Source organism: Coregonus clupeaformis, chromosome 10 (genome assembly GCF_020615455.1).
Source record: "Coregonus clupeaformis isolate EN_2021a chromosome 10, ASM2061545v1, whole genome shotgun sequence".
In the NCBI taxonomy this organism is placed as follows: Eukaryota; Metazoa; Chordata; class Actinopteri; order Salmoniformes; family Salmonidae; genus Coregonus; species Coregonus clupeaformis.
The window spans coordinates 24,226,015-24,243,052 of NC_059201.1; the positions used below are offsets into that span (position 1 = coordinate 24,226,015).

Consider the following 17,038-nt stretch of genomic DNA (forward strand, 5'->3'; position numbering starts at 1 on the left):
ATTAAGTTTATTTTCATGGCAAAGAGGGACTTTGCAATTAATTGCAATTCATCTGATCACTCTTCATAACAGTCTGGAGTATATGCAAATTGCCATCATAAAAACTGAGGCAGCAGACTTTGTAAAAATTAATATTTGTGTCATTCTCAAAACTTTTGACCACGACTGTAGTACAACTTCACTTCCCAGAATACATGTCTGGTTGTGCAAAATATTTGGCTTTGAGCATCACTAACAGGAAGGTAAGCATCAGGGCTAAGAAATTAGATCTGAGAGCCAAACATGTCAGACCAGTTTGTGTCACACCATCTGGATGACTCCACAAATGCACTGGGGCCAGGGTGGTGTTGTCATAGCAGCAGTGTTAACAGGCCATGTATGACGGTGGAGGGTGGCCTCCGGTTTCCTGTCCTCTGAAAAGACGTGTCAAAGACGTGTTGTCTGGGAACAAGATGAGTGTGAAGCAACCTTGTGACCTCCAGGGAGCTGAGTGACACAGCCGACCTGAATTGATTATTACAACCTGGGAACAATCTGAGCCGGACTTGTTTGGCAGCAAAATGTATTTACCTTTCCAGAAAATGACAAATTTCAATAGCATTGACAATTAAGTTAAAGGGATAGTTAACCCCAAATTACATTGTTTTCCTTACACTGTAAGAAGTCTATGGACAAGGTATGACAGCAATCCATGCTTTGGCACTGTTTCAAATGCTAACTTTTTTGCATTTATGGCACAAATCCAATGCAAGTCAATGGTACCTACAGTGCCTTAAAGTATTCATACCCCTTGACTTATTCCACATTTTGTTGTTACAGCCTGAATTCAAAATTGATTAAATATCTATTTTTCACTCACCCATCTACCCACAATACCCCATAATGACAGTGAAAACATGTTTTTAGACATTTTTGCTAAGTTATTGAAAACAACAAAATACAGAAATATCTAATTTACATAAGTATTCACACCTCTGAGTCAATACATGTTAGAATCACCGTTGGCACCGATTACAGCTGTGAGTCTTTCTGGGTAAGTCTAAGTGCTTTGCACACCTGGATTGTACAATATTTTAAAGTCTTGCCATAGATTTTGAAGTCGATTTAAGTTAAAACTAACTAAGAAACTCAGGAACATTCAATGTCATCTAGGTAAGCAGCTCGTTTATATTTGGCCTTGTTTTGGGTTATTGTCCTGCTGAAAGGTGAATTTGTCTCCCAGTGTCTGTTGGAAAGCAGACTGAACACGTTTTTTTTTTTTTTACCCATCTACAAATAGGTGCCCTTCTTTGCGAGGCATCGGAAAACGTCCCTGGTCCTTGTGGTTGAATCTGTTTGAAATTCACTGCTCGACAGAGGGACTTTACAGATAATTGTATGTGTGGGGTACAGAGATGAGGTAGTCATTAAAAAATCATGTTAAACACTATTATTGCACAGAGTGAATCCATGCAATTTATGTGACTTGTTAAGCACATGTTTAACTCCTGAACTTATTTAAGCTTGCCATAACAAAGGGTATGAATACTTATTGATTAAAGACATTTCAGCTTTTCATTTTTAATACATTTGTAAAAAAAATATCTAAAAACATAATTCCACTTTGACATAATGGGGTATTGTGTTAATCAATTTTAAATTCAGGCTGTAACAACAAAATGTGGAAAAAGTCAAGGGGTGTGAATACTTTCAGAAGGCACTGTATATTAGCCTTTTCACGCTTCATGTTGACATCTATAACTAACTTAATTGAGTTACACAATACATTTGTAGATACTTTAGGATAATTTGGATATGAAGCATGGAAATGCTAAAATAGGTACCATTGACTTGCATTGGATTTGTGACATAAATGTGAAAAAGTTAGCATTTGAAACCAGGTAAACAAAACCAAAGCATGGAATGCTGTCATACCTTGTCCATAGACTGTTTACAGGGTAAGGAAATCAATGTAATTTTGTAATTTGGGTGCACTATCCCTTTAATGTCCCTAACCACATACTGTAAATTGCCATCACAATGGAACATCACTTGGGGGTTGTCCATTTCGTCTGAAGATCGATTAATCAAATCATCTAATTTTTCTTTCTCTGTATTGTGTTCCCCACTTCGGCAATGGATAGATTTTTCCATCCATTGTTCAATATGGCTTGACCTGCGGCAGGCGTTTCAGTTGAGAGAGGTTACACCATCATATGCTAAGTACTCCACTCAGACATGGATATGGCTCCACTACAATAATACCTCACTGAGAGATAACACTGCAGTGGAACCATAGCAACACTGATGTTGTGACCATATTTCGAGAGAGAGGGTTCCAACACTATTATATAATATACTGACCTCTCTATGAAACTGTTTAATGAAATGAAAGAGCTGTTTGGACATTAGGAATGAGCACCACAGAAAATAAAGCACTGGTCTGTTCAGTTGGACAGGTTCACATAGAGGTGCAGTCCAAGATAATCCGATAACACACAGACAGCTGAGTAGGCTTTCTCATTGCGAAAGTGGCATGTGTAAAATGAGTAGTATGATTGATAGTCTGTAAGAGGAGAGGAGGGTGCACTGAGGCAGAGAAAGGTAAAGCTGGTGGAAAGTACCTGTACAAAACATATTCTTTGATTGGGTTGGAGGAAAAACAAATGGCTGTAATTTAACAACGGGAAGCTCAGTCGGGAAAAAATGGAAAGGAAATTGTTAAATTATTATTAATGAAAAATAAAACACTAATATATCTTCATTAAATAAGTATTCACCCCCTGAGACAATACATCCCACTGGGCACAGATGTCAGTTCAACGTCTAGTTTTGATTTACATTTGGTTGAGTTGTCAACTTCATGAAAAAAAGTTGGGTGAAAAATACTAAATGCCCTTAAATTGATGACTTTTTGCAAATCCAATTAGTTTTCAACGTTGATTCAATGTCATCGCAGATTTTTGGGGGTTCAAACTGTTTTTGCCCAGTGGGATGTTAGAAACCGCTTTGGCAGTGATTACTGCTGGGAGTCTTCTTGGGTAAGTCTCTTAGGGGCCGAATCAGACTTTGCCTTTCCTACGCACGCCTTTCCTATGCACTTCTCAGTATTTGGTGTTCAGACTTACCTTATTCAGACGCTTAATGCGCTCTGCAGGTGTGGCTACCGTGTGCGCTCGGAATAAATTTGATTAAGCCCCTGAAAACCCTCACACTTGCTGGCCAACATAGGGGTTTCAGTACATTTATCTTAAGCCATCCATTTAAAAAACGGTGCACCTTTTAGTTTGAATTTTGTCGACACTCACTAGAATATATAGAGAGAACTGGTTCAGAATATTAGGGATCAATGAAAGAAAGCCATCTAAATATATGCATATTCGACTCCGTTTCACCAATTGGTAGATTAAAAAATACTCTGATCTTGTAGATTATTTAGGTTTAGGAAAATATTTTAGAATCATAAAAAACAGGTTTGGAGAGCCTCTACACATGAAAGAAAGAAAATGGTGGTTTGATTAATTCTGAAAATTGCCTCATTCAGTTCCTCAACCAATGGTAATGTTGAAAGATTAGTGTACATACTGTAGAATTATAATAGGGAGAATAGTGTACAATAGTAGGCTGTACCCTCGTCTATTGCCTGCACTAACCATGGAACTGTGTGATGACATGGCCAAGTATTGCGCCATACGTCAGGTTCAAACTGTTACGGCTTGGTCTGCGCGCTGCTCCATAATGATTTAATTAGCTTACATTTCTAATTTTTTTATATCATCAATTGTCACTAATGATCTTCAGCAACAACCACAGGGTCGTGACGGCGTTTACAGAGGAAGCAACTTAAGGTAAACGAAACAATGTAATGAAATGGAATGATAATGTAGGCTATACCAACTGAAGGGAACTAACAGTAAATTGGCAGTTGAATATGTGTGGTTATTAGGCCAGCTGACAATCGATACTGACAGTGGTTCATATTTATCATGATAGAAATAGGAAACAGAGAAAGTCAGGGTAGCCTATAATTAAGACATTCGAGAGTGCACATCCCTGCAAGTAAAAAGACATACAATTTAAAATCTGCATAATGGCACAGCATTTCATAAACTTGACTGTGGGAAAATTGATACGTTGATATGCTCCAGTTTGCTGCCATATGATGGTTTCACATTTGTCTCCAGCGATTATAAGGTAAAATAGATCTAAAACAAGTGTCATTTATATTTACAATTCCTTTATCCAAACTGATTACTCATTTACCTAGCTCTTATCAATAGCTCTTATCAAGTTGTAAATGACATTGCATGGAGAATAGTATTATTTATTTCGGAAAAAATAAAGTAGATGCTTTTTCCACTTGGAAATGGTGGGTTCGCTAGACCTTATTCATGATTTCCTCGCATGTAAAGGTGGTGGAATTATTAGGGAATTAAGTCAAGGTCAGAATACGCCATATCTGTAGACACACCTCCGCCACACCTTCATTTATTAGATCTCCACCCCAAACGAATAGCGGGTGAATAGCATGCTATTCTCATGCTTAAGTTCAAGGTCAGAATACTCATAGAGAGAAAAATGCATAAAAAGGGAATTATGTTCCATTTATGCACGCTTAACTCGGGTCGGAATCAGACCCTTAAGGATGTGCACACATGGATTATGCAATATTTGTCCAGTATTCTTTTCAAAATTCTTCAAGCTCTGTCAAGTCTTGCCATAGATTTTCAAGCCCATTTAAGTCAAAACGGTAACTAGGCCACTCAGGAACATTCATTGTGGTCTTGGTAAGCAAGTCCAGTGTATATTTGGCCTTGTTTTAGATTATTGTCCTGCTGAAAGAGGAATTTGTCTCCCAGTGTCTGGTGGAAAGCAGACTAAACCAGGTTTTCTCTAGGATTTTGCCTGTGCTTAGCTCCACTCCGTATCTTTTTATCCTGAAAAACTCCCATACCTGCCGATTACGAGCATACCCATAACATGATGCAGCCACCACCATGCTTGAAAATATGGAGAGTGGCACTCAGTGATGTGTTGGATTTGTCCCACACATAAGGCTTTGTATTCAGAACAAAAAGTCAATTCCTTTGACAAATTTTTCTTTAAAGGCTTTCTTCTTTTCACTCTGTGATTTAGGTTAGTATTGTGGAGTAACTACAATGTTGTTAATCCATCCTCAGTTTTCTCCTGTCACAGCCATTAACCTCTGTAACTGTTTTAAAATCCCCATTGGCCTCATGGTGAAATCCCTGAGCGGTTTCCTTCGTCTCTGGCAACTCAGTTAGGAAGGACGCCTGTATCTTTGTAGTGACTTAGTGTATTGATCCACCATCCAAAGCCTAAATAATAACTTCACCATGCTTAAAGGGATATTCAGTGTCTGCTTTTTTTTACCCAGCTACCAATCGGTGCCATTCTTTGCAAGGCATTGGAAAACCTCTCTGGTCTTTGTTGTTTAATTATTATTTAGGCTTGCCATAACATAGGGGTTGACTACTTATATAACCAATACATTTTAGTTATTTATTTTTGACTAATTTGTAAACATTTATAGAATTTTCTTTTCACTTTGACATAATGGAATATTTTCTGTAGATCAGTGACAAAAAATCACAAGAAATCCCTTTAAATCACACTTTGTAACGCAACTAAATGTCAGGGGGGGTGAATAATTATGATAGGCACTTCTCTGATCTGCTTTAAAAGAGTGTTCAGTGACTGATAATGTTGTTAAACAACTGACATGAAAATTAAACTGCAGTAACAGTAAATTAGTGCTGAGCGATTAGTGCTTTTTGAGGTTGGGTTGGTTTCTATACAGCTGCTGCCTATGCTGTCTGACAAAATCACAATTTTAGTAGTTCTTCAAAGTAAATAAGGCATACTTAGATCATGTATTTTTAGGTAGATATAACTTGTGAAGCAACTGCTCTCTATCCCTCTTGATCGAGCTTTCTTCTGTCTCTTCTCTTGCTCTCCGTGTCTGCCCCACACTAACGTAACGTTGCAGGCGTAAAAGAAACACACAGACGGACAAGCAGGCGCAATGGATTATCGTCATTGAAGTTAATTACCATGTTTTCTGCACTAAACTATGTAGAATATTGGCCTGTTGGAAAATACAACTCCCTACTACATCACACAGTTCAGGCTTGTTCTGCTTTATCTCTTGAGAAACTGCGCAATGTTCACATTGAGCTTACAGAAAAGAAAACGGAACAAAATTGAATTAAAATAATTGAACCAACATTTCAGTTAATTGCTCAGCACTACTGAGTAAAGTAAACTGCAGTACTCTCTTAAAGAGAGAAAAGGAAGAAAGAGGCCAGTCTTTTCCTGATAAGCCAGCATGTTCAATGCTCAAAAAATTTCCTGAAATCGGTTCATTCCCCACTTCTTGATGCTTCCCTCCCTAAGGTGGTGGAAGTCTGTTTCATTTTATACCCTCTATATATCTGTTTATCTACTGGGCAGATATTTGGCTGCCCTCTCTCTGGGCCTAGTCTTTCAGCAGCCCCAGCTTCCTAAGTGCCTCTCGTCTATCTTCTCCCATGCTGGGCACCATCACCACACTGATGCCTGGGCAGTGCGGGGTCTTGTGGGGGGACACTGGCTGTGCAGCGGGGGTTGTTTTCACCTGTTCTGGGGCTTTGTTGGGAGCAGGTGGGGTGCAACGTCCACCCTCCCTCTGGCTGCCCAGGGTGGCGGAGTGGGGATCGGGAGGTATCCCATGGTCAGACTTGTAGCTCCCAAGCCCCAACCCTGAGCGCTCCAGGTTGGCAGCTTTGACCCCACTCGGTTTGGCCAGGTGTGAGAGGGGGACGGTGGGCTGCTCCTCACTAGAGCGATGTAGGAAGCTGCTGCTGCTTTGTACTGGCCTGATGTTAGATTCTCTGGGTCCCTGGGAGGTGGTTGAGGGCTGGCTTCTTGTTGGGTTACCATGAGGTGGAGCTTTGACTCCCACACTGGCTGACGTTAGTTCCAAGGAGGAGTGAGATTTGGAGGTGCACAGTGGCGTAACAGGCTTAGGTTGGGACTCATTATTGTCTCTCAGGAGCCCCAGCTTTTGTAAGGCCTCCTTTCTCACCCTCTGGGGGTCCGACAAATGCCTGTCACTGGGCAATGAGCCCAAGGAAGTGGCACTGGAGTCTGTGGTGGGGTTGGCAGTATCCTTTTGGTTATTCAGCGCAGTGTGGGAAGGTATTTTGTTTTGGGGGGGAAACACGACTGGGGGACTGGCCTTGTGCTTGCTGGGCTCCTGGGGGAGTATCCCCTGGGCTGGGGTGACTGAGGGGCCTCTGGGTGTGCTTCCATGATGCGGGTGAATGGGTATGTCTGATGCAGAGGGCTGCCTGTTCCAGTCTCTGGTCTCAGCTGTGGGACTTTGAGGGGTTCTCTTCATGGAGGCACTCTTCCTTAGCTGCACTAGGGCTTCATAGGACAGAGGGCCTCTGGGTGAAGGGGGTGGTCTCTGACCAGGGTAGTCTTTGGGCTTTGACGGAGGGGGAATCACAACAACATTGACCTCAGGGGGTACACAAGGGTGGTGGCCCTGACATGGCCTGTTGTCCAAGGCAGTGACCTTGGGCTTTGGGAGAGAGTTCTCCTTATCTGGGGGTATGCCTGGCCTAGCCTTGGGCAGGATGCAGGAGGTGCTGTTGGCCAGGATGAACGGAGTAGGAACCAGGTAACCGTGCTGCTCTCTGGGATATTTTGATACATCTGAAAGACAAACAAAATACTAATTAGATGCTTTTGATATTCAAGAGGATCTAATTCCCTCCTTGGCAGGTCACTCACTGTTGAGTTTGTTTTGGCCAATGGAGGCAGAGAGGTGGGCCATCTTGGTGGCCACATTGCCGGTGGTGGGCAGGCAGTCAGGCTCATTATTGGATAGTCCACTGTCCTCCTCAGTCTCTAGGGACTCTATGGTCTCTTCCAAGAACATGAGACATGCCCTCTCCTCAGCAGACAGGTGCTCAAAGCTATCGTCACTCTGCAAGACACACAAGACCCATTTAAAAACACTTAAAACCCCAGAACTCCCTTAAGGTATTGTCAATTCAGTTCATTCTGAGCTGTTTAGTTCTATGTGAGATGCAGTCATTTGTCACAAAATGTATTTGGCAAAACGTATTGTGCGGGTTCAGGAATACAACTTGAGAGATGTGAGGATAACACATGTACTTACAAATCCAGAGTTCATGCTGACAACACTATCACAGCTGCCTGCACTGTCCATGCCAGTCATCGTCTCTATTGTGACACCACCCGGCCATGTGTCACTCTTTGGCATTGTAAGGATGAAGGAGTCCAAGGCAGTAATAGAAGTTGGTAGTAGAAAACCTTTATCTTGCTCCGTTAAAAAGAAACACAAAACAACTTGATGCATACAGTGAGGGAAAAAAGTATTTGATCCCCTGCTGATTTTGTACGTTTGCCCACTGACAAAGACATGATCCGTCTATAATTTTAATGGTAGGTTTATTTGAACAGTGAGAGACAGAATAACAACAAAAAAATCCAGAAAAACGCATGTCAAAAATGTTATAAATTGATTTGCATTTTAATGAGGGAAATACAGTGGGGAGAACAAGTATTTGATACACTGCCGATTTTGCAGGTTTTCCTACTTACAAAGCATGTAGAGGTCTGTAATTTTTATCATAGGTACACTTCAACTGTGAGAGACTGAATCTAAAACAAAAATCCAGAAAATCACATTGCATGATTTTTAAGTAAATAATTTGCATTTTATTGCATGACAAAAGTATTTGATCACCTACCAACCAGTAAGAATTCTGGCTCTCACAGACCTGTTAGGTTTTCTTTAAGAAGCCCTCCTGTTCTCCACTCATTACCTGTATTAACTGCACCTGTTTGAACTCGTTACCTGTATAAAAGACACCTGTCCACACACTCAATCAAACAGACTCCAACCTCTCCACAATGGCCAAGACCAGAGAGCTGTGTAAGGACATCAGGGATAAAATTGTAGACCTGCACAAGGCTGGGATGGGCTACAGGACAATAGGCAAGGTGAGAAGGCAATAACTGTTGGCGCAATTATTAGAAAATGGAAGAAGTTCAAGATGACGGTCAATCACCCTCGGTCTGGGGCTCCATGCAAGATTTCACCTCGTGGGGCATCAATGATCATGAGGAAGGTGAGGGATCAGCCCAGAACTACACGGCAGGACCTGGTCAATGACCTGAAGAGAGCTGGGACCACAGTCTCAAAGAAAACCATTCGTAACACACTACGCCGTCATAGATTAAAATCCTGCAGCACACGCAAGGTCCCCCTGCTCAAGCCAGCGCATATCCAGGCCCGTCTGAAGTTTGCCAATGACCAACTGGATGATCCAGATGAGGAATGGGAGAAGGTCATGTGGTCTGATGAGACTAAAATATAGCTTTTTGGTCTAAACTCCACTCGCCGTGTTTGGAGGAAGAAGAAGGATGAGTACAACCCCAAGAACACCATCCCAACCGTGAAGCATGGGGGTGGAAACATCATTCTTTGGGATGCTTTTCTGCAAAGGGGACAGGACGACTGCACCATATTGAGGGGAGGATGGATGGGGCCATGTATCGCGAGATCTTGGCCAACAACCTCCTTCCCTCAGTAAGAGCATTGAAGATGGGTCGTGGCTGGGTCTTCCAGCATGACAACGACCCGAAACACACAGCCAGGGCAACTAAGGAGTGGCTCCGTAAGAAGCATCTCATGGTGCTGGAGTGGCCTAGCCAGTCTCCAGACCTGAACCCAATAGAAAATCTTTGGAGGGAGCTGAAAGTCCGTATTGCCCAGCGACAGCCCCGAAACCTGAAGGATCTGGAGAAGGTCTGTATGGAGGAGTGGGCCAAAATCCCTGCTGCAGTGTGTGCAAACCTGGTCAAGACCTACAGGAAACGTATGATCTCTGTAATTGCAAACAAAGGTTTCTGTACCAAATATTAAGTTGTGCTTTTCTGATGTATCAAATACTTATGTCATGCAATAAAATGCAAATTAACTACTTAAAAATCATACAATGTGATTTTCTGGATTTTGTTTTTAGATTCCGTCTCTCACAGTTGAAGTGTACCTATGATAAAAATTACAGACCTCTACATGCTTTGTAAGTAGGAAAACCTGCAAAATCTGCAGTGTATCAAATACTTGTTCTCCCCACTGTAAGTGTTTGACCCCCTCTCAATCAGAAAGATTTCTGGCTCACAGGTGTCTTTTATACAGGTAACGAGCTGAGATTAGGAGCACACTCTTAAAGGGAGTGCTCCTAATCTCAGCTTGTTACCTGTATAAAAGACACCTGTCCACAGAAGCAATCAATCAATCAGATTCCAAACTCTCCACCATGGCCAAGACCAAAGAGCTCTCCAAGGATGTCAGGGACAAGATTGTAGACCTACACAAGGCTGGAATGGGCTACAAGACCATCGCCAAGCAGCTTGGTGAGAAGGTGACAACAGTTGGTGCGATTATTCGCAAATGGAAGAAACACAAAAGAACTGTCAATCTCCCTCAGCCTGGGGCTCCATGCAAGATCTCACCTTGTGGAGTTGCAATGATCATGAGAATGGTGAGGAATCAGCCCAGAACTACACGGGAGGATCTTGTCAATGATCTCAAGGCAGCTGGGTCCATAGTCAACAAGAAAACAATTGGTAACACACTACGCCGTGAAGGACTGAAATCCTGCAGTGCCCGCAAGGTCCCCCTGCTCAAGAAAGCACATATACAGGCCCATCTGAAGTTTGCCAATGAACATCTGAATGATTCAGAGGAGAACTGGGTGAAAGTGTTGTGGTCAGATGAGACCAAAATTGAGCTCTTTGGCATCAACTCAACTCGCCGTGTTTGGAGGAGGAGGAGGAATGCTGCCTATGACCCCAAGAACACCATCCCCACTGTCAAACATGGAGGTGGAAACATTATGCTTTGGGGGTGTTTTTCTGCTAAGGGGACAGGACAACTTCACCGCATCAAAGGGACGATGGACAGGGCCATGTACCGTCAAATCTTGGGTGAGAACCTCCTTCCCTCAGCCAGGGCATTGAAAATGGGTCGTGGATGGGTATTCCAGCATGACAATGACCCAAAACACACGGCCAAGGCAACAAAGGAGTGGCTCAAGAAGAATCACATTAAGGTCCTGGAGTGGCCTAGCCAGTCTCCAGACCTTCATCCCATAGAAAATCTGTTGAGGGAGCTGAAGGTTCGAGTTGCCAAACGTCAGGCTCGAAACCTTAATGACTTGGAGAAGATCTGCAAAGAGGAGTGGGACAAAATCCCTCCTGAGATGTGTGCAAACCTGGTGGCCAACTACAAGAAACGTCTGACCTCTGTGATTGCCAACAAGTGTTTTGCCACCAAGTACTAAGTCATGTTTTGCAGAGGGGTCAAATACTTATTTCCCTCATTAAAATGCAAATCAATTTATAACATTTTTGACATGCGTTTTTCTGGATTTTTTTGTTGTTATTCTGTCTCTCACTGTTCAAATAAACCTACCATTAAAATTATAGACTGATCATGTCTTTGTCAGTGGGCAAATGTACAAAATCAGCAGGGGATCAAATACTTTTTCCCCTCACTGTAAATAAAATAATTAATTACACTTTGGTACTTTGAATATACCACACATTCCTATTTCACATGTTCATATCTAAATGTCCACTAATAAAACTTAGCTAATCAATTATTATAATCCATTTCACAATCTATTTTCTCCCTATCAAACTCTCTCTCACACACCTTTCTCAACCTTTTTATATCACAGTCAGATCTCCTTACATAACTATATAAGTGATTCACACAGACCTGATGAATGAGTAGCAGAGCTAGTGGAGAAAAACAGGGTATCATGGCTAAGTCTATTTCTGTGAGATATCTTAGCTAACTACTCTCCTGGCCACATGTGACTCAGATTACAGCACACACTACTCTAATCTCCTTCAGAAGGATCAATTTCAGCAAGAATGAAAGACAATACAAATGATATCTCTCCTTAACGCTACATACTACTTAACCATATACCTGTTGGTATAGATAGAGTAGCATTGCTTGTTTGTTAAATTATGCATTTGAAAATGTAGAATGATGTAGGTAATGATGGATCGATTGTTGAACTAACTCTTTCACACCATTTTCCGTATTATGTGTGAATGCACAACAAACAAACAGATGTGAAATATGAACCTCTAATTAAATAGTCTGAGACCATAATAAAGTACTCCCTGATTGAGGGGTGTTTTAGAAGAAAAGCCTTGAGTGGTTTCAACACCTGAGTGGGGCTACTAAGTAGGTCAGTAGAGAGACAATAGCAGTTCTGTTCTGTTCATTGCTCAGGATTTGTCATGTTACTCCATACCAGGCAATTTCCCTATGGAAGTTAAGTCCTCTATCCACAGGCATTTATGTAAAATCTCTTTCCAAATCTCTATCTGCTCTTGAGATGTGGATTTGAATGTGACGAAGTTCGTGATAATGTTTATTGTCTTTTAACCTGTCCCAATCTGGATTGATCTAATGCAAATAGCAGGGCAGTGGCAGCTCAAGCAGACAATGGAGAGCACACGGCCTCATTTATTCTGGTTCAAAAGAAAAGTGTGACAAAGTGGAATAATACTGTCGATACTGGATAGAAAAGTAGTAAAATGTCTTATCCGTGGTTATCAGTCCCCTATAGATGTTTCACTAGATGTGAGATATGCAGAAGATATGAAATGAATAACCTCCATTGTGTTTTGTGCTATATATTTCACAGATGTTTAACCAAGACACACAAAATACTTTAACCCTCATGCCCCTATCATGCCAATGTGTATGATCAGCCTGCCCTATGGGTGAAAGAAGGGAAAATAGATGGAGGTTATCACCACACAGTATTATCAGTTGTACAGTATTTACAGAACTTAGCTATATCACACAGGTAGTGTGACATCATGCTAATTTCCTCAGAATGACAAACCTCAGATCATCTAGTTAATCATTACTTCAACTCACCACTTCTGACATAGAAGTACATTTACTTATTAGCCAGAACAATGTTCCTGTCCACTGCTCAAAGGGCTTAGTCATGGTTCATATTGAATACAATCCATATGTGTCTGTGATGGTGAGTCACCTGACACACAATGAAAAACAAATGTGTCATTCTCCATCAATTCAGGACAAACTCTATTGTAAACATTGTTGCAGGATTTGCTCAAACATACACATGCACTGGGGGCAATAACATAATATGGGGAATAACACGTTGTTGTCATAAGGCAGGTTAAGGTTTGCTAGCAGACATTCAACACCAGGGTCAATGTCTTTTTCTGATCTTGATACTCCCATTGGACTCAGCTACAGTATGTTTGTACAGAGGCAATTTTATAACTTGTGAGTAAATGTATGCCGTGCTGGTCTTGTGTCTTATGCAAGAAGGTAAATTGATCTGTATTATCAATAGTTGCCATACAATCTAGGCAATATACAGTAGCCATGCAGATAGTTTACAGCAAAATCTATGTAGGCTATACATTTGTTTGAATTTCAAGAATAATTCAGAATCATTATTTTATCTTATAAAAATATAAAAATAGCTATTCTCTATTGTATTATAATTAAGCTTACCTGTCATTTGTTGCAATTGTACAGGCTTTGCGCTAATAACCCCACATTCCATCAATCGCACAGGGCTCATCCGTCCACCTGTTGCCTGCCTGCATCGTCTGCGCTTCTGTTCAGCACTGTGCTACTACAGGTGATAATAAACCATGTGCCACACATTCTTAACCAATCATAGCACTGTACACCTAAGCCATTGAGGCTTCATTCAAGCTACACATCTATGTAGTAGTAGGTCAACTACATGTTTTAGTGGTGTTACCTTGATCCTTGAAGAAGTACGCAATTTTGTTATAGTATCTACAAAAAATGCCTACCACTAGTGTTTTATATTCTCAGAATACCTGTGTGGGAATAGCCCTGAGAGTAGCCGTGTGTCACTGTTGTCATGCACAGGTTTCTAATCCTATTGTTGGAGATTGAAGGTTCCTTAAAATAACATGTCTAATCCAGTGAATTGACAATGATTCAATTTATTTAATCCTGTTTGTAGGATTGGGATTTATTATAACTGCCTTTGGTCACTGAGTCCTGCTGGGTTGTTTAGGCCATACAGCAAACTATCAAACAAGATTAAATATTACCCACAACAAATTATTAAAGTGAATCTACTACAGAGGCTTGCGAAAGTATTCACCCCCCTTGGCATTTTTCCTATTTTGTTGCCTTACAACCTGGAATTAAAATGGATTCTTGGGGGGGTTGTATCATTTGATTTACACAACATGCCTACCACTTTGAAGATGCAAAATATTTTTTTATGTGAAACAAGAAATAAAAGAAAACTAGAGCGTGCATAACTATTCACCCCCCCAAAGTCAATACTTTGTAGAGCCACCTTTTGCAGCAATTACAGCAGCAAGTCTCTTGGGGTATGTCTCTATAAACTTGGCACATCTAGCCACTGGGATTTTTGCCCATTCTTCAAGGCAAAACTGCTCCAGCTCCTTCAAGTTGGATGGGTTCCGCTGATGTACAGCAATCGTTAAGTCATACCACAGATTCTCAATTGGATTGAGGTCTGGGCTTTGACTAGGCCATTCCAAGACATTTAAATGTTTCCCCTTAAACCACTCGAGTGTTGCTTTAGCAGTATGCTTAGGGTCATTGTCCTGCTGGAAGGTGAACCTCCGTCCCAGTCGCAAATCTCTGGAAGACTGAAACAGGTTTCCCTCAAGAATTTCCCTGTATTTAGCGCCATCCATCATTCCTTCAATTCTGACCAGTTTCCCAGTCCCTGCCGATGAAAAACATCCCCACAGCATGATGCTGCCACCCCCATGCTTCACTGTAGGGATGGTGTTCTCAGGGTGATGAGAGGTGTTGGGTTTGCGCCAGACATAGCGTTTTCCGTGATGGCCAAAAAGCTACATTTTAGTCTCATCTGACCAGAGTACCTTCTTCCATATGTTTGGGGAGTCTCCCACATGCCTTTTGGCGAACACCAAACGTGTTTGCTTATTTTTTTCTTTAAGCAATGGCTTTTTCTGGCCACTCTTCCGTAAAGCCCAGCTCCGTGGAGTGTATGGCTTAAAGTGGTCCTATGGACAGATACTCTAATCTCTGCTGTGGAGCTTTGCAGCTCCTTCTGGGTTATCTTTGGTCACTTTGTTGCCTCTCTGATTAATGCCCTCCTTGCCTGGTCCGTGAGTTTTGGTGGGCGGCCCTCTCTTGGCAGGTTTGTTGTGGTGCCATATTCGTTCTATTTTTTAATAATGGATTTAATGGTGCTCCGTGGGATGTTCAAAGTTTCAGATTATTTTTTTATAACCCAACCCTGATCTGTACTTCTCCACAACTTTGTCCCTGAGCTGTTTGGAGAGCTCCTTGGTCTTCATGGTGCCGCTTGCTTGGTGGTGCACCTTGCTTAGTGGTGTTGCAGACTCTGAGGCCTTTCAGAACAGGTGTATATATACTGAGATCATGTGACAGATCATGTGACACTTAGATTGCACACAGGTGGACTTTATTTAACTAATTATGTGACTTCTGAAGGTAATTGGTTGCACCAGATCTTATTTAGGGGCTTCATTATACATTTTTTAGAATTTTTTGAAACATTTTATTTTTTTAATTTCACTTCACCAATTTGGACTATTTTGTGTATGTCCATTACATGAACCCCCCCCCCAAAATCAATTTAAATTACAGGTTGTAATGCAACAAAATAGGAAAAACGCCAAGGGGGATGAATACTTTTGCAAGGCACTGTAACTAAATTGTGCAAGATTAAACAATATATATATATACTGCGTCTGCTAAATGACTAAAATGTAAATGTAGTGGGTGATGAGGACGGAGTCAGGCGCAGGAGGTGTGAATCACAGAATATGGTTTATTCGTCCAATACAGCAGTTCGCAGCAATGTAAAAACCAAATACAGTGCGACTTCAATGCGCACTGGGAAAACCAAACACACGGGTGAATATCCCAGCGACAAAAGTAACATGAATGTTCAACCGAGCTAGCGACACCTCCACATGGAAACAATAACACACAAAGACATGGGGAGCAGAGGGAATACTTATACAGAGACTGATGAGGTGTGTGTGAAAAACAAGACAAAACAAATGGAATTATGAAAAGAGGAGCGGCAGTGGCTAGAAGGCCGGTGACGACGAAGCCTGCCCGAACAAGGAGAGGAGGCAGCTTCGGAGGAAGTCATGACAGTGCAATAGCATTGCCATGTCATAGCCTTTTTGCTGACATCCTAAAATATTTCCAATTAAATATTCACTGGCTCACCAACGTGAGTTTTCAAATCAATCCCATCTGCATTGTACATAAGGAAAACAAATCTAAGCAGCATTACTGTATTCAGTTAGGTGGGAATTCCGAACAGAGTTAAGCGCGCTTAAATGGAACATAATTCCCATTTTATGCACTTTTCTCTATATGCGTATTCTGACCTTGAACTTAAGCATAAGAATAGCATGCTATTTACCAGCTATTAGTTTGGGGTGGCGATCGAATAAATTAAGGTGTGGCGGAGGTTTGTCTACAGCTACGCTATATTACAAAATAGCCTCCAACACTCTACTCAGCAAATTGGATGTAGTCTATCACAGTGCCATCCGTTTTGTCACCAAAGCCCCATATACTACCCACCACTGTGACCTGTACGCTCTTGTTGGCTGGTCGTCACTACATATTCGTCGCCAAACCCACTGGCTCCAGGCCATCTATAAATCACTGCTAGGCAAATCCCCTCCTTATCTTAGCTCATTGGTCACCATAGCAACACCCACCCGTAGTATGCGCTCCAGCAGGTATATCTCACTGGTCATCCCCAAAGCCAACACCTCCTTTGGCCGCCATTCCTTCCAGTTCTCTGCTGCCAATGACTGGAACGAACTGCAAAAATCTCTGAAGCCGGAGACTCTTATCTCCCTCACTAACTTTAAGCATCAGTTGTCAGAGCACCTTACCGATCACTGC

At 41.7% G+C, this 17,038-nt stretch overlaps 1 protein-coding gene across 2 annotated transcripts; it reads right to left on the minus strand.

The window, feature by feature from the left end:
• Nucleotides 1–5,895: 5,895 nt before the first annotated feature.
• On the minus strand, nt 5,896–13,699 carry LOC121575968 (specifically androgen-regulated gene protein-like). 2 transcript variants are annotated; one of them, XM_041889262.1, is made up of 4 exons: nt 13,607–13,699; nt 8,171–8,331; nt 7,780–7,975; nt 5,896–7,701 (listed from the first exon to the last, which is right to left on the minus strand). In XM_041889262.1, the coding sequence occupies exons 1-4, from the start codon at nt 13,674–13,676 to the stop codon at nt 6,479–6,481; spliced, it is 1,650 nt and encodes a 549-aa protein (XP_041745196.1). In that variant the 5' UTR covers nt 13,677–13,699; the 3' UTR covers nt 5,896–6,478. The 2 variants fall into 2 exon arrangements, with proteins under 2 accessions (XP_041745196.1, XP_041745198.1); XM_041889264.1 differs by having other exon boundaries at nt 8,171–8,335.
• Between the last annotated feature and the right edge of the window lie 3,339 nt (nt 13,700–17,038).